General features: G+C 43.9%; 1 protein-coding gene across 1 annotated transcript; it reads left to right on the top strand.

Moving 5' to 3' along the window:
• Positions 1-9,760: 9,760 nt before the first annotated feature.
• On the top strand, positions 9,761-22,550 carry INA (internexin neuronal intermediate filament protein alpha). The gene is made up of 3 exons (XM_006739454.3): positions 9,761-10,938; positions 19,084-19,208; positions 20,523-22,550. The coding sequence occupies exons 1-3, from the start codon at positions 9,874-9,876 to the stop codon at positions 20,830-20,832; spliced, it is 1,500 nt and encodes a 499-aa protein (XP_006739517.1). The 5' UTR covers positions 9,761-9,873; the 3' UTR covers positions 20,833-22,550.
• The last annotated feature ends 4,587 nt before the right edge of the window (positions 22,551-27,137 follow it).

Below are 27,137 nucleotides of genomic sequence, written 5' to 3'. Positions count from 1 at the left end.
CATTAAGGGGGCAATGAGATATTTGGTTCACTAGAGTTGTGATTAGATTCCAAACTGCTTTAAGTCCCCAGTCAGCCCAGTCATATAGCTATTCCTGAACCTCTAGCCCTGTTGCTGAGATGTCCGTCTTCTTTAATTCTCTAAGGTTCCTTACAATCATCCCTCATTACTTCTGGTGACCTCAGTGAATATGTCCTTTACAACCACAAGACTCTATTAGGCCATAGAAAGAAATGAAGTTCTAATACATGCTACAACATGGATGAATCTTGAAAACATTATGCTGAATAGAATAATTCAGACACAAGAGAATAAACATGGTATCATTCCACCTACATGAGGTATCTAGAATAATCAAGATCAAAGAGACAGAATGTAGAATAGAAGTTATCAAGGGCTGGGGTCTGGGGGAATTGGGGAGTTATTACTTAATGGTTAGAAAGTTTCTGTTTGGAATGATGAAAATGTTTTAGAAATAGTGGCCACTATCTAGTGGCAATGATTACACGACACTGTCAAAGTACTTACCACCACTGAATTGTACATTTTAAAATTGTTTAAATAGTAAAATTCATGTTCTGCATATTTTACCACACACAAAAAAATCCATTAGGGATGCAGTATGATGGAAGGAACAGCAGCTTAGAGTCAGAGAAAGTGGGTTCAAGACTCAGCTCTGCCATTTTCTAGTTGTGTCACTTTAGGCAAGTTACCAAACTTCTTAGTATATTCATTTGAAAAATAGAGATAATAAAACACTTTCTAAGTTTATTGTGAAGAACAATGAAGAAAAATGTATTAAATCATTACATAAACATCTTCTGAAAATGGTCTAGTGACTTGCTATACATAGTTGGAGCGAAGACAACAGGTCTCTGTATTCTCATTTAGGAAGGTGAGGCGCACTGGTGTGAACTGTGTGAAGCTCACCCGTCTGCTTTCAGAGACCAGACTTTACTGAATGCCCCTCTTCTCCACTTCATTCTGCCATTCCCTCTCTAGCCCCTTTTGGTCCCCAGTGCTCTGCTGTTCTCTCTTCCTCTAGTCCCTATGGAGACCAGTCCTTAGGAGGGATTATTTTTTCATTCAAACTAAAGTCCCTTTGTTCCCCTTCCCAGAGTATACCTGTGTTTAGGCCTTTTCTCTTTCCATGGAGGGAAAAGCTTGATCCATTTAAGTTTGCTGAGCTGAACTGAAAGATTTTTTTTTTTTAGACATCAGCAGACATGTGGGTATAAGAAATGCTAGAGGAAAGAGAGGCCTCCAAGCCCTCTGTATCTCTCACAGCCAAGCTGTTAATAATCCTGAAATATTTGCTGACTGGGATCCGTTCTCTGGGCATCAACAAAAGGCAGCGGGTAGACTAAATGGTTTTTCAAATTCAATTCCATTCTGACATTCTACGAAGTCTAGGAAGTAGGCACCACACCAGGAAGGCTGGAGAACTGTCCAAGGTCCTGAAGTGTAACTGAGCGGCAAAGCCTCTTTGTAGGCTCCTGGGGCCTTGGCAACTCTGGTTCAGCCTAAACTCAGATTTAGAAGAGGTGGATGAACAGATAATTCTGGGAAGGGGAAAGGATGACAGAGAGAGAATTACACAAGTACACAGAACCTTCTGGATAGGCTTAAGCACAGAGAGACTGCTGAGGCCAAAACACAGAAACCTTTTTTTATCCAAAAACTTTTGTTTTGATTTTATTTTTAAATAAGAATGGTTACCAAGATAGCCCAAATGCCTTAAGCAAAAATATGGCACAAATGAAAAGGAAAAAAAAAAACTGTGTGTCAACTAATGCAATGCACCATGTAAACACAAATTTATAAGCAAAACTACAACCACATAGATGGATGTGTCACCATCAACTGAGCCACACCAATGGAGTCACAGCTCTTTATTTTTATCTTCTATATAGATAGAAATAGTTTAATTTTTATGAACAGAAGACAACTGGAAGTATGACTTAGTCTGATGTGACATTATTTCAGGTGTCTTTGCTAAAAATATACCCCCTTCTCCAGAAAGTTTGGAGCCTGATCCGCCTTACCTGCCTTATTTATATGCTCATACAAGCATATTTTCATCAAGGCAAAAGAAACTTCGCTGAAAAAATAACTAGTCTAAAACCAGACACAGAGAGGGGATGGGTTTCCCTCTTAGTTCTTAGCACATATGGTCTGCAGTCAAATACATACTGCCTAATGGTAGTCCTTAGGTTAGGACCTCAAGTTAGCCATAACTCTCCAACTAATCTCAAGTTCTTTAAGAGTAGCGACCATGTCTCATATATTCTCCTATACAGACACACAGCACCAAACATGCAGCTGGACACACACAGTAAGTGTTCAATAAATGTTGGTTGGTTGACTGCTTAAGGCAAAAGTAGAAATGGAAACTGGATTTCATTCAGGTGATGTATTTTCTTTTCCTTTAAAAAATTAGAGTGTTTTTTTTTTGTTTTTGTTTTAAAGATTTTATTTATTTATTTGACAGAGAGAGACACAGCGAGAGAGGGAACACAAGCAGGGGGAGTGGGAGAGGGAGAAGCCGGCTTCCTGCTGAGCAGAGAGTCCGATGCGGGGCTCGATCCCAGGACTCTGGGATCATGACCTGAGCCGAAGGCAGACGCTTAACGACTGAGCCACCCAGGCGCCCTTAAACTGTTTTTAATAGGAAAAAGCTAAAAACAACATAAAAGTCCAACAAGAGGCTGATAAACAAATTGCGGCACATCCACTCACTACACTGAATTGTAAAAAGAAGTAAATAGGGGCGCCTGGGTGGCTCAGTCGGTTAAGCGTCTGCCTTCGGCTCAGGTCATGATCCTGGAGTCCTGGGATCGAGCCCCGCATCGGGCTCCCTGTTCGGCGGGAAGCCTGCTTCTCTTTCTCCCTCTCCCACTCCCCCTGCTTGTGTTCTCTCTCTCGCTGTGTCTCTCTCTGTCAAATAAATCAATAAAATCTTAAAAAAAAAAAAAAAAGAAGTAAATAGATCTAGATACCTGCTATGGGATAATGGCCACAATGAATGACATTTTAAAAAGCTGCAGAACAGTATATAAGATTCATATGATTCTGTATTTATAAAAATTTAATCTGAGAATAGTGACACTTTTTATCACTTCTATATTCATTGCTGTAATTCAAGCAGCTGGCATAGAGCCAAGGTTCAGTAAATGTTTGTTAAATGACTAGGATAACACCAAGAACTCAGAGTAGCACTTAAAATACTCCCAACAAAGTGTGAATTCTGACCTTTTTCTATTGCTCTAGAAAAAGCAGGATTTTCCTATTTTGGGGCAGAAAGGAGGGAGGAGAAGACTTTAGACGAAACTGGGAGAGCATTAGATTGAAGGTCGTTGGTTCAATCCTAGATTTGGGTGACACTTTTTTTTAAAAAATTTACTTATTATTTGAGAGGCACGGCGGGGTATAGGGGGAGGGGGAGAGAATCTTTTTTTAAGATTTTGTTTGTTTGTTTATTTATTTGTCAGAGAGAAAGAGAAAGAACAAGCAGGGGGAGCGGCAGGCAGAGGGAGAAGCAGGCTCCCCGCTGAGCAAGGAGCCTGATGGGGGACTCAATCCCAGAACCCTGGGATCATGACCTGAGGCAAAGGCCAACTGAGCCACCCAGGCATCCTGCGAGAGAGAATCTTAAGCAGGTTCCACACCCAGTGCAGAACCAGACGTGGGGCTTTTTCCCACAACCCTGAGATCATGACCTGAGCCAAAATCAAGAGTCGGATGCTTAACCAACTGAGTCACCCAGGTGCCTCTATCTTTTTTGCTTACTTTATCTATCTACCTATCCATCTATATATTAACCAATGTTCCTAACTTTTTATTTGAAAAATTTCAAACCTAGAGAAAAGTTGCAAGGCTAATAAAATAAACATCTGTATTCACCAACTGTTAACTTTTTGCCACATTTGTTTTATCTGTGTGTGTGTGTGTGTTTGCTAAACCATCTGAGAGTAAGTTATATAAACCATGACACTGCAATCCAAAATACTTCAGCATGTATCTCCAAAGAACATTTGCCTATTTATAATTTTTTTTCCCAAAGAACCATTTCTTACTTTGAAATAGTTTAAGACTCACAAGAAGTTGCAAAAATAGTACAGAAAGTTCCCAGGTACCATTCACCCAGCTTGCTCTCCATGATAACATCTTATATAACCATAGTACATTATCAAAACCAGGAAAATGACACTGACACAGCAAATTAATTCAACTACAGATCTTATTTGGATTTCACTAGGTTTCTCAGTTTCTCTCTTTCTCTCATTCTATGAATTTTTCACATGTACAGATTTGAGTAACAGAAGTGCTCCGTCACCACACACACACACACACACAACCCTCATGTTACCCGTTTATAGTCACATCCTCCCTAAAATCCTAATCCATCCCTGACTCAGTTGGTTAATCTGTTCTCCATCACTATAATTTTGTCACTTTGAGAATGTTACACAAATGGAGTCATTTATTATGTAATTTTTTGAGATCAGCACAATGCCCTTGCGATTCATCCAAGTTGTTGAGAATTATTCATCAATAGTTGATTCTTTTTAATTTTTAATTTTAATTGTTTTAATAGTTGATTCTTTTCAATACTGAGTATTATTACATTGGGCAGTTGGTTTATCCACTCACCTGCTGAAGGACATTTGGGCTGTTCCCTGTTTTTGTCTATTATCAAGAAAGCTACTATGGATATTCATGTACAGATTTTTTGTAGGTTTTCATTTTTCTTTTTCTTTTTTAAAGATTTTATTTATTTATTTGAGAAAGAGAGAGAGCATGAGTTGGGTGGGGAGGGGCTGAGAGAGAAGTAGACTCCCTGCTGAGTAGAGAGCCTGATGCAGGACTCAATCCCAGGACCCTGAGATCATGACCTGAGCCTAAGGCAGCCTCTTAACCAACTGAGCCACCCAGGTGCTCTGGTTTTCATTTTTTTCTAGGCTAAATACTCAGAGTGAGATTGCTGGGTCATATGGTAAACGTATGTTTAACTTCATAAGAAACCGCCAAAATGTCTTCCAGAGTGGTTGTATCATTTTACAATCCTACCAGCAACAGATAAGAGATCCGGATGCTCTGAATCCTTGTAAGTAGTTGGTATTGTCAATATTTTGTTTCAGCCAGTAGATAGCCACCTATCTAGTAGGTAGATAGTATATACCATTGGGGTTTTCACTTGCATTTCCCTAATGGCTAGTGATATTGAACATATTTTCATATACTTATATGCCATCTTTATATTCCCTTTGGTAATATAGGTTTTTTCTAACTGGAATGTTTCTTACTGCTGTGTTTAGAGATCTTTACATATTATGGATACAAATCCTTTGTGGGACATATGATTTGCAAACATTGTCTCCCAGTCTATGATTTGTCTTTTCATCATCATCTTCTTCTTTTTATCTTCTTAATAAGGTCTTTTGCAGACAAAAAATTTTTTAGTTTTGATGAAGTCAAATCTATTGATTTCTTTTAAGGGTTGTGCCCTTGGTGTCATGCCAAAGACTCTTCCCAAGTAGTTGTACAGAAAAGAATTTTTTAAAGATTTTATTTATTTATTTGAGAGGGAGAGGAAGACAGAGAGCACAAGCAGGGTTAGGGGCAGAGGGAGAGGAAGAGGGAGAAGCAGACTCCCCGCTGATCAGGAAGCCTAATGTGGAGCTCGATCTCAGGACCCTGAGTTCATGACCTGAGCCAAAGGCAGAGGTTTAACCAACTAAGCCACCCAGGCACCCCCGAAAAAGAATTTTCAACCATTTTTTTCACCTTACATGTGTTTAATACTGTGATAGATGTTGAGAGAGCTTCACAGATGTAGAAGAAGAGTTGTGCTCAAGGTACTTTCAGTTAAGTTTAGACAAGCACACAAATAATTAACAGCAGAAGAGGGTAGGTAGGGGTACCTGGCTCAGCAGGTAGGTAATTATTAGTCATGTGAGCAATTGAAGTCTATGGGTAGGAGGAGTTGAATTCATGGGAGGGAAGCATCACCTTACTTCTGAAATAGCAGGGAAGGCTTCATGAAGGAGGTGGCATTTGAGCCTTAAGGATTTCAACAGTTGAAGTAGGCGCAGAGAAGGAAATACCAGGAAGAAAGAATTGCACAAGTGGAGAAACAGGGGTAGGACAGAAAAGTCAACATCAAGAAGTGGGCTGGGGTGGAGAGGCTAAAGGCTAGATAAGTTCACTTTTAGATATATAGTACTTGAAGATCAGCAAGGATTGATGAGGAGATGTCCAACAGGCAGTTGGAGATGTGAGGTTAAAGTTGGAAATTGGAAATAAGGATTTGAGCATCATCAGCATAGGTCAGGCCTTTTGTTTTACACCCCACAGCAACTTGGACTTTCCTTCAGAGCACTTGTCACAATTATAATTAATAATTCACTGTGTAATTCGTTGTTTAATCTCTATCTGTCTTGCTAGGATTCCAGTCTCATGGAGCAGAGTCCATGTCTGCCTTATTCCTAGCACCTAGTCTAGTGCCTTGTACTCAGAAATATTTGCAGAATGAATAAAGAAGGTGATAGTTCTAATAGCCATCATTTATTGAGCATGCACATGGCAGGCACGGTATACCCACTCTGTATATATTCTCATTTAAACCTCAGGGAAATCTCATGAGAGGCAGGTCAAGGCTTCTCAGAACTAAATTCAAGGGTCTGGGATAAGGCCCAAGAATCTGAATTTAAGTACCCAGGGACTTCTAATGAGCAGTCAGGTTTGGAAACCACTCAGGGTGGCTAGTTTCATTGAAATTTTACAGATAAAGAAACTAAGGTTCAGCAAATAACAGTGATTTACTCAAAGTCCCATGGCTAGAAAGAGCCATGATGCAAAACTAGATCCCTCAGGGAGAGAATTTTACCACAAGCCTCCTTGCCTCTGCAAGACATAAGAGTTTATGAGGGAAGTGCAGAAGGCCAAAAACTGAATCTTCGAAACCAAGGTGAGTAGTGAGCACTGCCAAATGCTACAGAGAGGCCACAGAGGATGTAGCATGAGGGAGAACCTGGGGATGACTAACCCATGTGTCTGCAGCGCCTGGGTCTGACATTATAGGAAGATGAAGACGCAGCCTTTGCATAGGGCAGGGCACTCCCTCAAGAAAACTGGCCAGCTGGAAGAAACTGTCGTTTGAGGCTTAGCCAAGATCACTCCTTGGTAATAGAACGTTGTGCTAAAAATATTAAAGCCAAACATCTGGGCCTGTGGGGTGGTATGCCAAGAAAGGGGAGGTACAAGTCCCACGGTGGAATCTCAGTTTGGAATCTAAGACAAACTGTTTAGAAATTACAAAATGCAGCCCACTCTAGATTTTGCAGACCACTACCCCTTTGTTGGATTATTCAGGCCTTTTGCCTCACTTCTGCTTTGTGTGTGTTTTACCTTTGGAGTACTGTTTCTATTGGAGGATGGAAAGAGAAAGAAAGGTAAAACTCGAACCAGGACATTTTGCTGATTTTTAGTTATTCAATCCTGAATAAGAGGAATTATTCTCCTGCGTTATTCTCAATTGAAATGAGACTGGAACTAGAGCCCAGAAGTAAGATCTAGTTATCTGTGGCTGTTTCTACTCACCACACTCATGCTGGCCTCAGGTACCCTAATCAAGGTTGGCTGTGTCCTCTTTGCCAAGGGGCAGCCTGAAGGCCTGTGGAAGGAAATGGTGGACAGTTTCCTGCAGCCCCATCACTAGCCCCAATTCATATCCTGTTGATGGTAGATGGGAAGCAATGTCCCTTTATTTGAAAGAGGACAATGAAGACAAAAACCCCTTATACCTATACAGCTTACAAAGCACCTTCACATGCATCAACTCACTCTTTCACGACCTTGGGAAGTAGGTGTTGTTGTTCCTACAAGCTTGGTAAGTGCCGAAGCCACAATTCAAACCCATCACCTCTGATTCTTTGAATTACAAACCAGCCTGCTACTTTGTTATTGGCCAAAATTCTTTGGAAGCCCACTTATTAGCCTTATGCTGGCTGCATGGAAATTAATCAGACTTCAAGAGCCTCACTGCTCTAAGAAGTAGAATTATGTAGTGAGGAAACAATGTATATTTCCTTGCTAGTGACCTTGTGCAGAGTGCTGCAGCTGAGCCCTGGTTTCTGATCTCTAAGATGGGGGTAAAGGGCTACCCTGAAGAGTGGTCAGAAGGAAGTAAACCTACATGCAAAAGTCCTGGCACAACGGGTAGCTGAGGGTCATCACTCTGTAGTGTTAGCTAGCACTCTTCCATCCTTCACCTCACCAGGTATTTCTGAGCCCAGTGAACACAGAATTAAGCTCAGGTCTTGGTCTGTGATAATGAACCAGGGGGACAGGCTGTGGCATGGCCTGACTATCTTCCACGACATCAAGCATAAAGCCAAGAAATACGTTCCAAAGTCCCATAGGACTCCCCTTCTCCCTTCCTTTAGTGGCCTGTCTCAGGTACTATTTCCCCGTGTGAAGTTAAAACTTGTCCTAGAACTACATCCTTGAGATTCCAAATCAAAAAGGCCTTCAGTCTGGAATTCTGGAGTCTACTAAAAAGGTCTTCCTACTCCCTCTCCTAAGCCATAGCCACATCCTGAGATATACTATGAGCTAGAAGGTGATGCACACTACAAATTCGACACTGACTCCTTCCAGCCTTCATCTCTCCAGATTCCATTCTTTGACACCCCCCACCCCCACCCTGTGTTGTAGGAGGCCTGCCCTGTGGCCCGCACTCTTTCCGACTCCTGGAGTTTAATGTTTGCAGAGGCCTCTTTTGTTCAAAGAGAGATCTCCACAGGAAGGGGCGCTCCTAAACCAGATGAGGATTTACACAGCCTGAAATCTCTAATACCTACCTGGCCAGATGGGTAAAGTAAATGAATTAAGAAGGTGGGCGTTATTCAATGGAGAGTGGTGGGGGCTGTGGTGAACCCATCCCCATCGGGAGCTCTGGGGTGGGGATGGGCATACAGGCCACCTCCCAGAAAAACCCTAACTCTGGGTGAAAGCGAGGAGGACGGGTCAAGGGGAGCGACAGAGCCGTGTGGTCTGCCGATGGGAAACCCGTTTACTTATACAAATGTCAGGGGCACTTCAGTTTTGCCCATTGCAGCCATCCGACCTGTTTCCTGCGCTTCCTTCTACTCTCTGCAACTCAGGCTCGTGTTCTTTTATCTATCTACCCTCTTTTCCCGGGCGTCACAAGCATTCCACCCAGCCACCCGCCCTGGGCGCTTCCGAGAGCTGCAGAGGAACAGCTGATGAGATGCTCTCTGACGTAGACCCACTCTACCCCCTGGGAACCCCGAGCTGGCTGAGGAAAGGGACCAAAGCCTGAGGGAAGAGACAAAGTCCCCACTCTAACTGGAAAAACAGGGCCTGACCCTCAGGAGCTCCCGGGGAGGGATGGGCGGACGTACGGACACCTCCCAGAAAACCCTAACTCCGGGTGGGTTAAAGGGGGCAAGGAGGAGAGGCTCAAGGTAAACGACAGAGCCGGGTGGTCTCCGGATGGGAAACCCTAGTCGTTTAGGCACCTCTCCGCTCAAGACACTCCCAAACCCGACAATTCTGGGGAGGGGCGCTACGGACAGGGAGCGTCTTCTACGCAAATCGCTTTGTCTCCGCGACCTAGGTCCGCCGCGCGCGCAGCTGCAGTTGTCACTGCGCTTCCCCGCCCCCGCTCCTGGATGCCCCCCTTCCCTCTCTCCACCAGACCCGGAGCAGGAGCTCCGCCCCCAACGCGCCGCCCCATCCCCGGCGCCTTAAAACCCGGTGCACACCGCCCAGCCGCGCCCCGTCTGGCGCACCTCTTCTCTCTCTATCGTCAGCCGCAGCCGCTCTCCCGGCCCTGGTCCCGGCACCATGAGCTTCGGCTCGGAGCACTACCTGTGCGCCTCCTCCTCCTACCGCAAGGTGTTTGGAGATGGCTCTCGCCTGTCCTCGCGCCTCTCCAGCGCGGGTGGCGCGGGTAGCTTCCGCTCGCAGTCTCTATCCCGCTGCAATGTGACCTCCTCGGCCGCCTGCTCCTCGGCCTCGTCGCTTGGCCTGGGCCTGGCCTACCGCCGGCCCCCGGCGTCCGACGGGCTGGACCTGAGTCAGGCGGCGGCGCGCACCAACGAGTACAAGATCATCCGCACCAATGAGAAGGAGCAGCTGCAGGGCCTCAACGACCGCTTCGCAGTATTCATCGAGAAGGTGCATCAGCTGGAGACGCAGAACCGCGCGCTCGAGGCCGAGCTGGCCGCGCTGCGGCAGCGCCACGCCGAACCGTCGCGCGTCGGCGAGCTCTTCCAGCGCGAGCTGCGCGACCTGCGCGCGCAGCTGGAGGAAGCGAGCTCGGCGCGCGCGCAGGCCCTGCTCGAGCGCGACGGGCTGGCCGAGGAGGTGCAGCGGCTTCGGGCGCGCTGCGAGGAGGAAAGCCGAGGGCGCGAAGGCGCCGAACGCGCCCTGAAGGCGCAGCAGCGCGACGTGGACGGCGCCACGCTGGCCCGCCTGGACCTGGAGAAGAAGGTGGAGTCGCTGCTGGACGAGCTGGCCTTCGTGCGCCAGGTGCACGACGAGGAGGTGGCCGAGCTGCTGGCCACGCTGCAGGCATCGTCGCAGGCCGCGGCCGAGGTAGATGTGGCTGTGGCCAAACCAGACCTGAGTTCGGCGCTGAGGGAGATCCGCGCCCAATATGAGTCCCTGGCTGCCAAGAACCTCCAGTCAGCCGAGGAGTGGTACAAGTCCAAGTTTGCCAACCTGAACGAGCAGGCAGCGCGCAGCACCGAGGCCATCCGGGCAAGCCGCGAGGAGATTCACGAATACCGGCGTCAGCTGCAGGCACGCACCATCGAGATTGAGGGGCTGCGTGGGGCCAACGAGTCCTTGGAGAGGCAGATCCTGGAGCTGGAGGAGCGGCACAGTGCAGAGGTGGCTAGCTACCAGGTAAGGGCTGGAACGCTGCAAAGGGAGGGGCGCCCTATTCTCTCCCCCACCTACCTGCGCCTTCCCACACAGTTGGGGCCCTAGGAACTGAGAGGAGGGGGGGAAGAACCCCAACTGGATGCACTGGCAAACAAAAAGCCCTTGACTCTACACTATTCATTCTAAAGTCCTAGTCACCCTCTTTCCTTGCCCGTCATGTCCCTGTCCGAGCCCTTTTAGAAAACACCCTTAAGCTTATGTTTTTCAGAATCCAAAAATCTAATTCATGCCTCCCTGTCCGCAAGTGGACATAAACACCCCGGTGACCTGAAGAACAGTCCCCCACCCAAAGTAGGAGTGAACCCAATGCAATTGGGTTACAGTCTCTCATGTTGGCAGCGCTGTCTCGGCTGTCTGGATTGTTTGGTTGACTTTGAAAGGCTTTCTGTGCGCCCCGGAATTGATATTTATGGAGTATGGTCTGCGCTAGAGAGAAGAATGCTGGACTGAACTGGGAAGGGTTCCGCCCAATCATTTTCTTGACTTTTGTCTTCAAAAGAGTAGAGATTGGGAGCCAAGGAGCTGGGTGATTGGGCTGGTTACAACTGCCCTTCTCTACCCTCTTCCCCTCCCGACACACACAGACACACACAGACACACACACACACACAGTTTCCGTGTCTACCTACTGCTGATATTTCTTTAGAAAGCTTCAAATGGGAATGGTCGGGGCGCTGTCCTCGGTGCTGATCTAGAGTTCTTTCCATCTCAGAAATGATGTGTTTCCCGTCTCATGTCCTAGTTATGACTCTCAAGGCAATTAACTGCTTTAGTGTGTGTGTGTGTGTGTGTGTGTGTTTCTTCTGCAACACCATCACATCAGTCTTGGCTACCTGCAATCAAAGGTCACCTCAGGGACAGCATCAATTTTCACTGTCATGGATGGCTTAGCACTTAGCAAAAACCACTTAATCTGCTCAGCAGCAGTGAGGTCCCACTTGAAAATTCACATCTCTTTAACAATTTTCCATCCTCAATGCATGTGATAAATCACAGAGATGGGTGATTTTATCTTTGTTATAGGCCACTTATTTTTTACATCTTTGCATGTCCTCTAAGCGCCTATGAGGGTATTGATTGGATCTTTCTTCCTTTTCTCTCCAAACAAAGGCCACTGCATCTTCAGTTTTACTATATAGGGCATTCTGGGCTTATGACCACAAAGGGTACAGAGGCAGGAGAAAAGAAAGGAATCTAAGTAGTGTGGTTCAGTTTCAAGGTCCGATCAAAGCTTCATTGGGTAGGATGGTAAGAATTCAGAAATTTGCAATAATTCATTCTGGCCTAGATCGAAGTTTACATTTGATGAAATTAATAGGGTTTGGGAACATTAATAAAATAGAACCAAGAAAGGAGTAAAACCTCAGAAGTACTATTTCAGTGTACAGCTAAAGAATTATTATTGGTGTGCAGGTATTTATTGTCCATTATAAACTGCCCCATTTGCTAAAAGAAGAAAGCTTGCCTGGACCATTTGTTTTGGTTATTTGGAATTACAGAACTATTCAAGTAAATACATCTATTCTGCTTCAAAAGCTGTAACTTGAATTTTTCACTGTGTGGCCTAGCTCCTGCATGGCCTGAATTAATCACATTTAGTTAACTGAGATTTCATGTGTTCTTCTAGAAGCCTCAAAAGATGAGCTAGGTGGTCTTCTGAAGGGCTAGCCCAGTATTTCTACAAAAAAGGCTAACTTGGGCGCCTTGGGTGGCTCAGTTGGTTAAGTGACTGCCTTCGGCTCAGGTCATGATCCCAGAGTCCTGGGATCGAGTCCCACATCAGGCTCCCAGCTCAGCGGGGAGCCTGCTTCTCCCTCTGACCCTCTCCCCTCTCATGCTGTTTCTCTCTCTCTCTCAAATAAATAAATAAATAAAATATTTTACAAAAATTAAAAAAAAAAAAGGCTAACTTATCTACAACTACAACTTCCATCTGAATTGGGCTCTGCCATGCCCTCTGTTTGCTTGGTATAGCCTGACATTCTAAGAGGTAGTAACAGTATTGTCTGACTTGTTTTGTTTGCTTTAAAAGACTTTCAGTGTCAGACAATAGTAGGGTCATCCAGACACAGTCTGCAGGAAACAAACAACCCTACAGAAACTGCGGCATCTGCAGCTCTGCAGTGTGCCCCTGTCCGAGTTAGCCTTCAGAGCCTCAGTGGACATGCTGGTGGAATGCAAGACCAGATGAGACAACAGAAAGCTATTTCCTACCCCTTGGGACTTCAGGCCTGAGGAGGGGCTCACATCCTCACCTGCTGATCCTGAAGGCCTGCAGTCACAAGGGTATCCTCTGGCTGTTTTCTCTAACAGTTTTAGCAATGTTGGCCAAGATGAAAAGCCTCCTTCTCCACAGTGAGATTCAGCCATTGTTTTCTTGCCCTCTCCCCCCTCCCCTTCCACTGCAGTAATGGGAGGCTGTTCTCTTTCTTCTGCTTCAGAGATTAGTGATAGGCCCATTTTCCTTTGCAAGCTTGCCACCCTCTAAGAGACAGAGGAAAGCCCCATTAAAGTCACATTTCCCCTGCCCAGAATGCTGACAGCCTATTCAAGGACAGAAAGCTTATTACATTTTTGAAAGGGTAAAGAATGATTCAAGGTGACATAGTAAGTACACAATGATATATGAGAGAGTCTAAATCAGGCGACAGGAGAAATTATGAAGAGCTAGGGCCATTGTCTTCAAAAGCCAAATGTAGCCACCCTCTATAGCTGAACACTTTTCCATTTCTGACCCGGGGTGAATCTGGTTCCTGCATAGCTGCTTTACCACCATTAGAGGCCCTGTTCTAGCAAAGATGCCTAAGGGTATTTTTGCAGGATACTGGAGGCCCTGGCCCTGTACTATGGTCAGTCTTGGAAAACCAAAGCTTTCCTTGCAAGACCTTGCTGAATAATCAAGCTCACCATTAGTTAATGTTCCCCAGGGAGAGGAGCCAAGTCTGCCCTCTTCCCTCCAGTATGAGATTGGAATACAACTGAATGAAAGAGCAAAAAGGGGCTGGCCCCTTGGAGACTGGGGGGTGACAGTAGCCGCATATAAATGTATGGCTTGATAGATTTATCTCTGAAACTAGAATTCAAGAAGAAACTACATTCGGTCCTTTTTTCTTTTTAACTCTTCCATGTGTTCTTAGTTTTGCTTTTGCCCCTCCCTGTCTCATTGTATTACTGTCACCAAGGCCACCTTGATAACTCCTCTACAGAAATAAACTGAAACTTGTAGTTCCTAGACCCATTGATCCACCAAGATCACTCAGGAGCTTAACAAAAAAAAATTCTCAGGCCTACTCCCAAAGATTTGAACTCAGTAGTTCACAGGAGCGGCCCAGCAAAATGCATTTTCAGTAAAAGTGCTGCATCCTATTGTTCCCGGGCTGATTTGGGGGTACACTAACCTAAACTACATTTCACAATATAAACCAGCTCATATAATGCAAGATTTTAAAGTATGGTAGGGAAAAAGAAAGGAAGGAAGCAAGCAAGCAAAGACAGTAGGGAGAATAAGGCATATGGGTGGTCCACATATAAACATCCTCCCTCCTCGCCCAGTAATTCTGGAGGAGCTCTTTCAGACTGTGCTACGCTCACTACTTCTGCTCACCTGGCTGAGGGCTCCCAGAAGTGATGAAATCCATAGCACTGTCTGTAGTTCCTTTTCTCCACTGCAGATGCTTGGGTGGCCTGGTCTTTCTCTTATTCCTGGCCTGCATCCTCCCAGCCCTTGGGAAGATGCTCAGCACTTATCTTAGCTACTACTCCAGGAGAGACCCCAGCTGGAACTGGGAGTGCCTCTGCCATTCCCTCAGGCTAAGCCAGCAGCAGCTGCATGGTTGGGGGAGGGGGTAGACTGCAGCGCTCTGCTCAGATTTCCAGCTGGAGGCCATCTTTGGCAGGGCTTTTGAAGGGCAGTGCAAGACAGTCTGGTGTGGGCTGAAGAGAGCACAAACAAAGGGACTAGACGTAGAAGAGCAATGGTCAGCAGTCAGCTCAGTTCCTTTTGAAAGGAGCAGAGTCATGCTTATTGTCTACTCTGATCCATAAAACAGACATGTGAACTGTGTAACATACAAACTCAAGGAAATCTCTTCTATCTAGAACTCAGCTCCCAACAACCTTTTAGTCAGCAAACACAGCTCTGAAACAAAAATATTGTTTTAAAAAGGACCTTATTAACCTGCTGATGAGACAAAACGTCCATGTCCAAATCACATATTGGGAAGTGACCCCTCTGATGCCCCTAACTTATTCATTCTTACTTTACATGATTCTAAAGCACTTTGTCTTTTGAATTTTAAGCATGCTGCAAGATAGAGAAGAGGGACCAATGGAATCAGGCATCATCGAGAACCAGTAGCATTAGTTCAACTTTCAGAACAAAGAAAACCAATAAGTAGCAAGCACTAATGCAAACACTGCTCTTTGGGGCCATTTAGGGTAGAAATAAACAGTCTGATATACCTCCGTTGACCTGAAAGATAAAGGACATCATAGAATTATAGAAAAATAATTGATCATTATCATAACCTGTAGTTGCTAAGAAAGGTTGCATTATGTTTATGTCCTAATTAAGAATGGTACACCCCCCATGGGGCACCTGGCTGGCTCAGTCGGAGGAGTGTGCTGCTCTTGATCTCAGGGTCCTGAGTTTGAGCCCCACGTTGGATGTAGAGATTACTTCAATAAATAAATATTTTTAAAAAATGGTACAAGCCCCTTTAGAAAGGTTTTTTAATTCAAAATCATTATTTTAAAAAAATCTGGTGCTTTAAGGAATATGCCTTCAACTATCTAATATTAACATTTTATTATACATTGCTTTCCTTAGTAATCCAAGGGGTTGTAGGGAGGGCTCATGATTAATTTGTCCATATGATTAAAAAGGGCATAGAGTCACATGGTATGACTCTATAACAATAATTTACTGCACAACTTCTATGTGACAAGTGCTGTTTGAATGCCTGTTATCTAATTTAACAAATAATGGATTCATATAATAATGTGAGGTGCCTTAAATTGGAATCCTAACTTGAGGATCTCAGAACACCTCAGAAAAGAATAAATATTATAATTCTCCATATGTAGAAATGGAAATTTTGAAGAAACTAAAATATAGAAAACTGACGGTGGTGTGTTGGATATTTGAGGCAGGGCAAGAAATGCAACCCAAAGATCCTGATGAAATCCTCCTCTTTTCCTCCGATTTCATTTCTCCTGTCCTTTGCGTACTGAGAAATCTTCCTCCCCTTTTCCCTTTCCCCTTTACCACAGTAATATTGCTTCTCTTACCCCAGTGCCTCACCAGCAGACTTGCTTGTAGGTTAGTTTAACCTCAACTAACAACCATCAAGTTAAATGTTTGGTAGAAATCATTTTAAGCCCTAATGATCTCCTAACACACTTTGGAATATTTCCATCACTGTCCATGTAATATGTATTTCCCCCACTGCTTGTCATTCCTTGCTCTGTACCCACCAGTTAATTGAGTCTCTCCTTTGCGGCATTCCCGTCAATATTTATAGAACAGGTAGGAGGTATGAATTTTCATTCTTTCTGCAGATTCTCTTGATTTAGAATTTTGCACATCCCCCACCCCTGATGTTATCAGCGCTGCTTTCCACCATCACTTCATCATCCCCACACGGGAAGTTACAAGGGCCCCTCACCACTTACTTCTTGAGGTTTCTGATGTTCATCTGCATCACTGTTTCACAAAAGTTCTCTCAATTGCTGTGTTCTTCATGTCGACTTGCAGCTATATTATATGGGTTATTTGCTCACATCTTTTCAGGACAGAGGAAAAGAAGCGCTCGTGTAGCACCGTTCATTCATTTAACGATTACTCACGGAGCATCTACAGTGTGCATTGTGCTAGGCTCTGGGCTCCCAGGGGTTAGCCAAACAGAATCAGTCCCCGTTTCCATGTAAATTACATTCTAGAGCAGGAGTTCTCTGACAAGAGTGACTTGCCTTCCGGGGGACATTGAGCAATGTCTGGGGACATTGTTGGTTATCACCACTGGGAGGGAGGGTGCGTGCTACTAGTGGGTAGAGGTCAGGGATGCTGCTAAACATCCTACAATCCACAGAACAACCCCCACTGCAAAGAATCATCCAGCCCCAAATGTCAACAGTGCCTAGGGGGAAAAACCATGAGATAGAGGAAGGTGACAGAAAATAAACTAGTAAAGTAATAAAAGAATGAGAAAATTTCAGATAATGATAAGAGCTAAGAACAGAGTGGCCACTTTCAAGTGTGTGCTTTCCTCTAATTTGTCCTCCCGCTGGAGGTGCTCTTTTCTCATTTGCACAAAGCCCCTTCACGGGCCACTGTCCTGGCTTGAGGTACACTAGCATGCTAGATCCGTGTGGAAAGGCTACTTAAATTGGACACAAAGGAAGACTGAGTACAGGGCATTTGAACTGAATCTTCAATGACTCAGAGTCGGTCACAGAAGACCCACTACAGAACATTCCAGAGGAAATAGCTAGCCTAAAGGGCCTGGGGCAGCAATGAATTTAGATAGTTTAAGGAGCAAAAGAGAAAGCCAGAGTAGCTGAAACATTTCGAGCAAGGGGGAATAGTATAGGCCATGCTGAGGAGTTTGGACTTGATTGTAAAGCTGTTAGAGGGTTTCAAGCAGGTGAGCAACTGGATCTGCTGTGTTTTTAGAAGACCCTCTGGGGGCACCTGGATGGCTCATTCGGTTAAGCTTCAGACTCCAGGTTTCGGCTCAGGTCATGATCTCATGGGTCATGGAATCAAGCCCGGAGTCAGGCTCTGCGCTCAGTGGGAAGCCTGCTTGAAGATTCTTTCCCTCTGTTCCTCCACGTGAACACTACCCCCGCCCCGGAACCGAGTGTGTATACACACGCTCTCTCTCTCTCAAATAAATAAATTTTTTTTAGAAAGTTTAAAAGACCCTCTGGCTACTCAAGAATCAAAAATTTAAAACTATTTTTTGGGCACCCGGGTGGCGCAGTTGGTTAAGCCTCAGACTCTTGGTTTCTGCTTAGGTGGTGATCTCAGTCAGGGTCATGTGATCGAGCCCTGCATTGAGCTCTGCAAGGAGTCTGCTTTGAGTTTCTCTCCCTCTCCCCTCCCCCTCCTGCTTGTGCTCTCTCTCTCTCTCTCAAATAAATAAATCTTAAGAAAAAATTTTAAGCTATTTTTCTTCTATGTCTGGGTTTGCACCTGAAAGAATTTGGAATAAAACTGTTATATGGACCTAGTTTCTTTTTTCTTTTTATTTTGTAAAAAGATTTGATTTATTTATTTGGGGGAGAGAGAGAGAGCAAGCTCAAGTGGGGGGAGGGGCAGAGGGAGAGAAGCCCAAGCAGACTCTACAGTGAGTGTGGAGCCCAGCGCAGGGCTCGATCTCACGACACGGAGATCGTGACCTGAGCCGAAATCAAGAGCCGGCTGCCCAACCGACTGAGCCACCCAGGTGCCCCCTAGTTTCTTCCTTAAAAATATAATTTCAATCTGCCATTTGGATTTAAAAAATTCCATGGAGTATTTCTGCTTCCTCCTTATCCATTACATAAGATGCTTTCAGTAAGGTGACTGAGTAGCAGACTTTGAGGAAACCATCAAGACGAATGGAGGCAGAGAAGACTTGCTGTCCTCTCTGTGCTTTTCACAGTTGGAATTTTGAGTCTAAGCTCCTAACCTGAGGCTTTGGGTTTTGGCAAGGACATGTAACAACTGAATTATTCAGCAGGAATACAACAAGCAAGGGACTGATGAGAAGTAAGGTTTTTTTTTTTTAAGTTTTTACTTAAATTCCAGTCAGTTAATATACAGTGTATCAGTTTCAGGTATAAGTTTAACAAGAGAGAGAGAGAAAATATCTCCCTGGTGTGCATTGGAGAACCATGTGCCACACAGTAGAAGTTCCCAACCCTTACCATGCATCCAAATCTCCTGGGGACCTTATGAAACAATGCAGATTCTGGGACCCCACCCCAGAACAAATGAATCAGAATCTGGGGTGGGGGACAGGCCTGGATTTTTAATGTGTAGTCAGGGTTGAGAGTCCTTGCTTTGTGGAAATCTCATTGAATTTCACCTGGTTCAAATATGTTGGATATGTCACTTTTCAGGATAGCATTGGGCAGCTGGAGAATGATCTGAGGAACACCAAGAGTGAGATGGCGCGCCACCTTCGGGAATACCAGGACTTGCTCAATGTCAAAATGGCTCTTGATATTGAGATAGCAGCTTACAGGTATTTCAAAGGGCATGCTCACCCTCACCCACGCAGATCCGGGCACCTGGGGCATAGCTACCCAAATAAGTGGATAAGTGGTTTTATAGTCTCTCTGATTTCTGATGCGTGAAGGGCTGAGGAAAGTCATCCCCGGCCCTTCCAGGAGAGCTGACTCCTCTGTCCCTCAGCTTCTTTATATCCCAACTCCACCTTACTAGTCCTGGGGTAGTCTACCTACCTCTGCTAGGATTGAAGGAGATAACCTGAGTATGCAGAGGTTGAACTAAAACCCATCAGACTCTAACTTTTAAAAATAGGGCTTATACAACATAGAATGTCCTAATAGGTGAGGTGTCCCTCTGAATTTCTACTCAATGTTCAAGTGAATATTTACCTTAAAAAAAGGTGATAACAGTAGCTACTATTTTTTGAATGGCTACTATGTGCCAGGCACTCTAGTAGATACTGTATTTAAATTATCTAGGTATCCGGTCATATTATTTCCATTTTGCAGACGAGGAGACTTGAACCACAGACTGACTGTGTAACTTGTTCTGAGTCACAGTGCTGGTAAAGGGAAGAGCTCAGCTTCAATCCAGATCTGAGAATTTTTTTTTCTTTTACACTATGTATACTTCTTCAAAACAAAACTCTAACAGTATTTGATAGTGTCTTGAGTTTCTGATTTTAAAGAAAAGATGATAAAAATTATTAGAGATAAGAGAAACAAGGCACTGGGGCCACTCTTACGACGCTGGTTAGGCTAGGCTGAGAAAAAGTCCAGTATCTGAAACAGTTGCACTCACTGGTTTTTGAAGTTGCTGGTTCCATTCCCTTTGTACTTCTCTACGTTGAAAAAGTACAAATCTCAAGTTCAGGCTGAATGAGGTAGCTCCTTCCTCCTCTGTGGACTTCTCACCTCCTTATCCCTGTTGCACTTAAGGTTTTAATTAGTAAGATTACTTCTCCCTAGAGCTTTGTAGACTCTTAAGTGCTAAAAATGGGTGTGGATGAGGCTGAGGGGAATTGTACAAAAATTCCTTTTTGAACATATTTGTGAATAGGATAGGTTTCCCTTTGATAGTGCTTTAAACACAGCTGATGTGTGAGTGTACGTGAGCATGCATGTACGTGCACGTGTGTATGCATGTGCTAAATAAACTCCAAGTCTTTGAACCTTGGAAGTCAATATTTATTGGTCTCAACCTCACGAAGAAACTGCAGAGTCTTATGGTATCTTTCTAAAATGAATAGGAGCTGGAGGGTTAAGTTCTTTTTTTAAAAAAAGTTACAAGTTGACTTCCTAAGACATTTTCTCTGTTGGATTTACAGGAAACTACTGGAAGGCGAGGAGACACGTTTTAGCACCAGTGGATTAAGCATTTCAGGGCTGAATCCACCCCCCAATCCAGCTTATCTGCTCCCACCTAGAATCCTCAGTTCTACAACCTCCAAAGTCTCATCCACTGGGCTGTCTCTTAAGAAAGAGGAGGAGGGGGAGGAGGCTTCTAAGGCAGCCTCAAAGAAAACCTCCCAGATAGGGGAAAGTTTTGAAGAAATACTGGAGGAGACAGTAATATCTACTAAGAAAACCGAGAAATCAGTTATAGAAGAAAGCACCACTTCAAGCCAAAAAATATAATTCTGTTGCTAAAAAAAAAAAAAAGTTAATGCTTAAGAGGGGATAATATGCATTTGACTTGTTAAAGAGCCTATTCCTGAACCAAAACACCTGTCACCACTGTAAAATGTCTTCAAGGCTTCAGTCTCCTATTTAGCATTGAATACTTCACTTTCTCTAATAAGAAAACCACCCCTTAGGTTGGAGCAAAGTGCAGTCCTAGAGCAAATCATAGAGGAGTTATCTAAGAACTCAGCTTTCTCACCTAAAGCTCAGGCTTCACAGCATTAGATGATTCAGGTACAGAGGAAGTACAAACTAAGGTGCTAAATCTGTGATCATCGTCATTTGCTGTGAATTGAAATTAAAACTTATATTCGCTCACTATACCCAGACATCATCCAGCTATGTAGTCTCATTCTAGGTACCGAAAACATAAGATCACTGCCAAAGATAAACCAATGGTTCGCATCCGGCACCACTCCGACAAAACTGTTTCACCAGTGATGGGTGTTTGTTTAACACCATTTCCTCCTACCCCTCGCAATTCCATCTATCCTATTCTTCCATTCAGGAAAAAAAAAAGGCTAGTGTAGTATTCTTCCCCCTTAAACACAGTTAGGTTCTTCTCAAAAGAACTTACCCCCTTTAGCTCTCTTTGTTCAATGGGTAAAATTAGATGCATGTTGACCATTTCTGTGATTCGTGTAATGACTTCTCCCTGCCCATTCCATGTCCTTCCAATTCTGTAAGTAAAGAAAAATGGCAGTGATGAGTTTTAAGGGTTGTCCCCAACAAATAATGAAAAGAGTCCCTAGATTTTAGGCTTTCAGCTTATTCAAATCCATTTAATTAGCGGGGGGGGGGGAAAGTATTAAGAATGTAGTTTGTTCACTTTAACTTTAGAAACACGGTCATAGTGCCCCAAGCTGTGATTAAGCTGACCTTAGATTTAGTAGTAGAAGCTAGAAGAGGGGTGAGTATTTGTGTGAATGGAAAAAGCCAAGGTCTCATTGATCTGTGTGAGTTCGTTTGTGGTGATCTAGAATTAGCTGTTTCATGCCCTTAAGCTTAGAACCCACAGAGCCCCTTTCCCACTGTCTCGGTCCTAAAGAGGACTTGCTTTCACTCTCCTCTGCCTTTTAAGAGTGCTAAGCATAATTATGTTATCACCAGGACACAATGCTACTGCCCAAAAGTAAAAGGAATTGCCTCTGGTCAATCAACACCACCAGCAAACAAAAAATCTTTCTCGTTTCTAAAAGAGCCCTGCCCCACGGTTTTCCCATTGCTGCATGCTTGGTGGGGTCTCCTTTCCCTACTGGGGAGGCAGCGCTGCTCGGCGTGGGGAAGGGCACCCATGCTCCTACTCATGCGCAAGAAGTACACTCTGGAGAGTCCGCTTTTTCATCTGCCCAACCGTGTTAGCAGCCGCATCGCCCTGTCTTCCACATGTGCCAAGTTTGATGTAGGGCTAATTCTCTCCTGCAGTCCCTTCCCGCAGACCTAAAGAGTTGCCGTGTCTCTGTCACACACCTCCATTGCAAGTGCTGTTGTGACAGGTCGTGATGCTTTTACTGGACTTTCTTATCCTAGGACCTGCTTCAGTGGTTCGAGGAACTGGAAAGATACTTTCTCTTCTTCCTTTCCCTCACTCCATCCCTGTCTTTACTCCCCACACTTACTGTAACACATTAGTAAGATAAGAATTAAAAGTCACACGAATCCCACCAACATAACTTGTGTTCTGTGGTTTTTGCTGCTACAGTTGAGAAAAGTGCCATTTTGGGGGCGCCTGGCTGGTTTAGTTGGTAGAGCATGTGACTCAATTTCAGGGTTGTGAGTTCAAGCCCTATGTTGGGCCTAAAGCTTACTTAAAAGACAGAGAGGGGCGCCTGGGTGGCTCTGTCGGTTAAGCATCTGCCTTTGACTCAGGTCATGATCTTGGGGTCCTGAGATCGAGCCCCATGATGGGCTCCCTGCTCAGCGGGGAGTCTGCTTCTCCCTCTCCCTCTGCCCCTGCCCCGTTCATGCTCTCTCTCTCAAATAAATAAAATCTTTAAAAGAGAGAGAGAAGCACTGTTTTGGTTTAGTGAGACAGCTGTACCCCAAATAATTTGGGAGTTGCATATTCTCTGCTCCTTGCATCCACATTTAGAGTTTTTTTCCCCCCTTGCCAAGGCTTTGGAGGTATATAGTCTGCATGTGTTTATACTGTCTGAAACACATAATGCATTAAGTGGACAGTTTATGGCAGGGAGTAGAGAAATCAAATCAAACAAATGATGCAAGACAACATATTCTGTGCCTGGATAATGACTGAACTAGCTTAACTTGAACATTTCTGAGAATGAAGTGGCAGAACGCATATGATAAAAGGCAGTTCAAAACAGAATCTTTTCTCTTTTTTTGAAGATGGGGTTATACTTCTGCAGAACCCATATGTTTAAGTAGAACATAGGCAGCAGTAATAGAATTTTCCTTTACTGTAATGATTCTTAACCCTTTATGGATTACAGACCCCTTGGAGAAAACTATGGACACTTTTCCCAGAAAAAATACACAAAACTTTGTACATACCAGGGGACTTGGAGTCCCGTGTTGAACCACCTACCTCTGGTGCCCAGAAGTCCATGGCCTCCAAGTTGGGATTCCCTAATGCCATGTCAGGTTCCAGGATGGAGACTAAATGAGGGGAATACACTGATGCTGGTATGAAGCTGGAGCTTGCTGAATCCTGAATGAGATTGTCATTCTCAGTGCACCTGGTTAAGAGCGCTCGCATGACACACAAAGATACATTCATCGTACTGCTTGGGAAAGAGATATTAGTCCCACATCAACAATGAGAGTTTTATAACAATTAAACAACTTTTAGGACCTATTAAGGAACAATAATAATCTCATCAATACAGGGGTTTGCAATACAGATATTGGTTGCCCCTTCCAACCATATCATTTTGTTAATGGATACTTCTGGATGCAAAACTGCCATCCTTTTATTACATTTATATAATTCCTAGCTCTAAGTTGTATCTCCTATTTTCACTGAGTTGCCACTAATTTCTGTGAGCTCATTTATAAAGAATTAAAAGCATCTTATGGAGTTGATATTTATTAAATCAGGACAATTACAGTAACAAGGAAACATAGTGTTCAGAATCATAAGGAGGAGAAGGGAAGGGGAAGCAAGCAACAGCAACTGTTAATGACAGAACAGGACAACACAGTGAGTCTGAGACTGCGGGGAAGCCTGTCCACAAAGCACATTAGTGATAACTGATACCACTTCCAGATTCATTAGACATTGAGATCCCCTGCCTCCTGAGACTCATAACAGCTTACATTTATTCAGTACCTGCCTACCATGTGTGAGACACTGTAGTAGGTAGAAAACAGAATTATTTCATTTAAACCTCACAACCACTCTTTAGGTAGTATTTAGGTAGTATTTAGGAATGACAGGGTTAAAACCCTTGTCTAATGTCACAGGATAACAGAGCCGGGATTTGAACCTTGGTCTTCAGACTGCAGTGCTTGCTTCTCTTTCCTATATTGCCTCTATACATAAAAGAAAGTTCTCTCACTTGAGGGAGTAAAAAAATCTTTATTTTTATCACCTTCTTCCCCCCTTCCTCATTGGGTTTTACTTAAGGTTTTTCTGCCCCAGAAACCTTTGACAACACCAAGTCCCACAGGCAAACTGCTACACTTCGCAGACCTCCTGAATCTATTAGCTTCCTGCATTGCAGTGAGTTCGTGACAGCTCAAAACTGGGTTCTGAGCCCAGCTGAGTCACCTCCTACTAAAAACTAAATAGAACTGGGTGCTATTACCTAATTTTTAAAAAGGAGTTTTAAAAAATAATTTTGCAAAGGAACTCTGTAGCTCAGTATCAAAGGGCCTGGAAATGAGGGGCTATTACAGAAGGGACGATTCCTTAAGAGGTAATAAATCCAGGATAGTTAGAATTCATTTTACTGTACTGGCTAAAGAGGGGGGCAAGATTTGAGCAATTGTCTGGGAACCAGAGTCCAAATTTTAGCTCCAGACACAATGCAAGTCACATCTAGTCCTGCAGATAAACTTCTAGAACTTACTTATGAACACAAGCAGGGAGTCCAGAATCACCATTCATGACTCCAGATGCAAACATGAAATAGTTTTTAAAATGTATTTAAAGATTCATTGGGCAGCGCCTGAGCGCAGTTGGTTGGGCGTCTGACTCTTGGTTTCGGCCCAGGTCATGGTCTCAGAGTCTTGAGATTGAGCCCCGTGTTGGGCTCCGCACTTAGGGCGTGGAGTCGGCTTGAGACCTTCCCTCTCCCTCTGCCCCTCCCCATTGTGCACGCGCGCTCTCTCTCTCTCTAAAATAAATAAATAAGTCTTTAAAAAGAATTCACTGGAACAGAAAGCAGATTGGGAGTTGCCAGGGCTAAAGAGAGGGGGCAACAGGAGGTAACTATTCAGTGGGTTTGGGGTTTTATTTTGGACTGATGGCAATGTTTTGGAACTAGAGGTGGTAGCTACACAGCACCGTGAACAGGCTAAATGCCACTGAATTGTTCACTTTAAAATGACTAATGTTATATCGTGTAAATTTCACCTCAATTTTTTTTTTAAAGATTTTATTTATTTATTTGAGACAGAGAGAATGAGAGACAGAGAGCATGAGAGGGAGGAGGGTCAGAGGGAGAAGCAGACTCCCTGCCGAGCAGGGAGCCTGATGCGGGACTCGATCCAGGGACTCCAGGATCATGACCTGAGCCGAAGGCAGTCGCTTAACCAACTGAGCCACCCAGGCGCCCTTCACCTCAATTTAAAAAATCCACTGATAGAGAATTTATGGAACTATCAGAAAAATATAATTACAAAGCCCTACTATACCCTCTGCTCCAGCTGAGACCATTATGTACAGCCACCCTGGGTCAATCTTAGTCAGACGGAATTCCATTAGGACAACATAAGCCAGATCTAATAAGAGTATTGATTCCAAAACGGAACCCAGAGAAAAAGCCAGAAATGTCTGGATGTAAACAAAAGAAAGAATAGCTAGAAATGTTGCTTACTTATGAGCACCCATCATTGATTTCCAGTTGAGATTATTTTTATTATTATATCATCAGAAATCTCTAGGGTCCTGAAAAACATCTAAATCATAAGAATACATTCTTTCCCCCTTAGAACCAAAGAAGCTGGTGTGCCTGAATGCACAGGAACTTAAAATGGAAATAACTGAGGGGGGCTTTGTAGGATCTTAAAATAGAGCTCATATGTGAAATTTTATTTTTCTTTATAGAATATACATCACTACTGGCTTTGCTGCATGTTCAAATTTAATGTACACTTTAGATTTGTCATCATGCCTTTGCTATTTTCAAGTATCTCATATGGATATGCCATTTATAAAAGGGGTACATGCTCCTCAATCCAGCCAAACAAAGGATGATTTTTATTAAATTACCATCCCCTGCTGCAAAGCCTCAAAAGATGAAATAAACAGTTACTATGTAGATCAAATGGCTTCTCTCCTCCTCTATTGATCTCTTAGATGCTTTAATTGAGCTCATGTTTTTATGTTCCACAAGCTTACTAGGCGGGGGTTGTGAGTAGCTAAAATTCATAAATTCTTTCTTACAATCCCTTGAAACACACAGACACACAGACACATACCCCAGGATTGTAATAAGACACAGTGAGTCACACTGCAGATTAATTTAAAGGTTTATGTTTCCACAATTCTTCAGTGATTAAAATGAAATAGAGGAATAAAATGAAATGAAAAAGAGCAAGCTCAGATACAAAGAAAAATGAAGTTTGACCTTGGAGGGGTCTCTAGGCCCCCTTCCTCATCGATTAATTACTATGGATCACCCATGGCTACTCTCTCCCCTGGTGAGGTAAGTGGTCTCTGCTGTGTAGGTCTGAGACGCTTCATTCCAGCCCTATCATATGCTTGTATTAAAAGGGGGTATAGAATGCTAGCAGAGTGTAGCCAAAGTCATTAGCATAAGGGCTGGAGTTTTGGAATATAATCGGTAGCAGGTCTAGTTAATTGCTGATTATTGCACCGGGCAAAAAAATATATATATTTTTCCTTGGAAGTGCTCATTATATATATTTTTAAAGTAATCTCTCTGTCCAATGTGGTGCTCAAACTCAAGACCCCGAGATCAAGAGTTGCATACTCTACCAACCGAGCGAGCCAGGTGCCCCTAAAACAAATTTAAGGGGCGCCTTCCTGGCTCAGTCAGTAGAGCATATGACTCAGGATCATGAGTTCAAGCTCCACATTGGGCGTGGAGCCTACTTAAAATTAAAACAAA

Source organism: Leptonychotes weddellii, chromosome 6 (assembly GCF_054177405.1).
Source record: "Leptonychotes weddellii isolate Sample4059 chromosome 6, ASM5417740v2, whole genome shotgun sequence".
Classification (NCBI taxonomy): domain Eukaryota; kingdom Metazoa; phylum Chordata; class Mammalia; order Carnivora; family Phocidae; genus Leptonychotes; species Leptonychotes weddellii.
This window is presented reverse-complemented; position numbering and strand designations above follow the sequence as displayed.

Excerpts from the sequence above, each read along its gene's own strand:
- INA (XM_006739454.3), top strand. The coding sequence starts at position 9,874 with ATGAGCTTCGGCTCGGAGCACTACCTGTGCGCCTCCTCCTCCTACCGC. Across the intron at positions 10,939-19,083 it reads CAGAGGTGGCTAGCTACCAG|GATAGCATTGGGCAGCTGGA; the intron begins GTAAGGGCTGGA and ends GTCACTTTTCAG. Across the intron at positions 19,209-20,522 it reads ATTGAGATAGCAGCTTACAG|GAAACTACTGGAAGGCGAGG; the intron begins GTATTTCAAAGG and ends TTGGATTTACAG.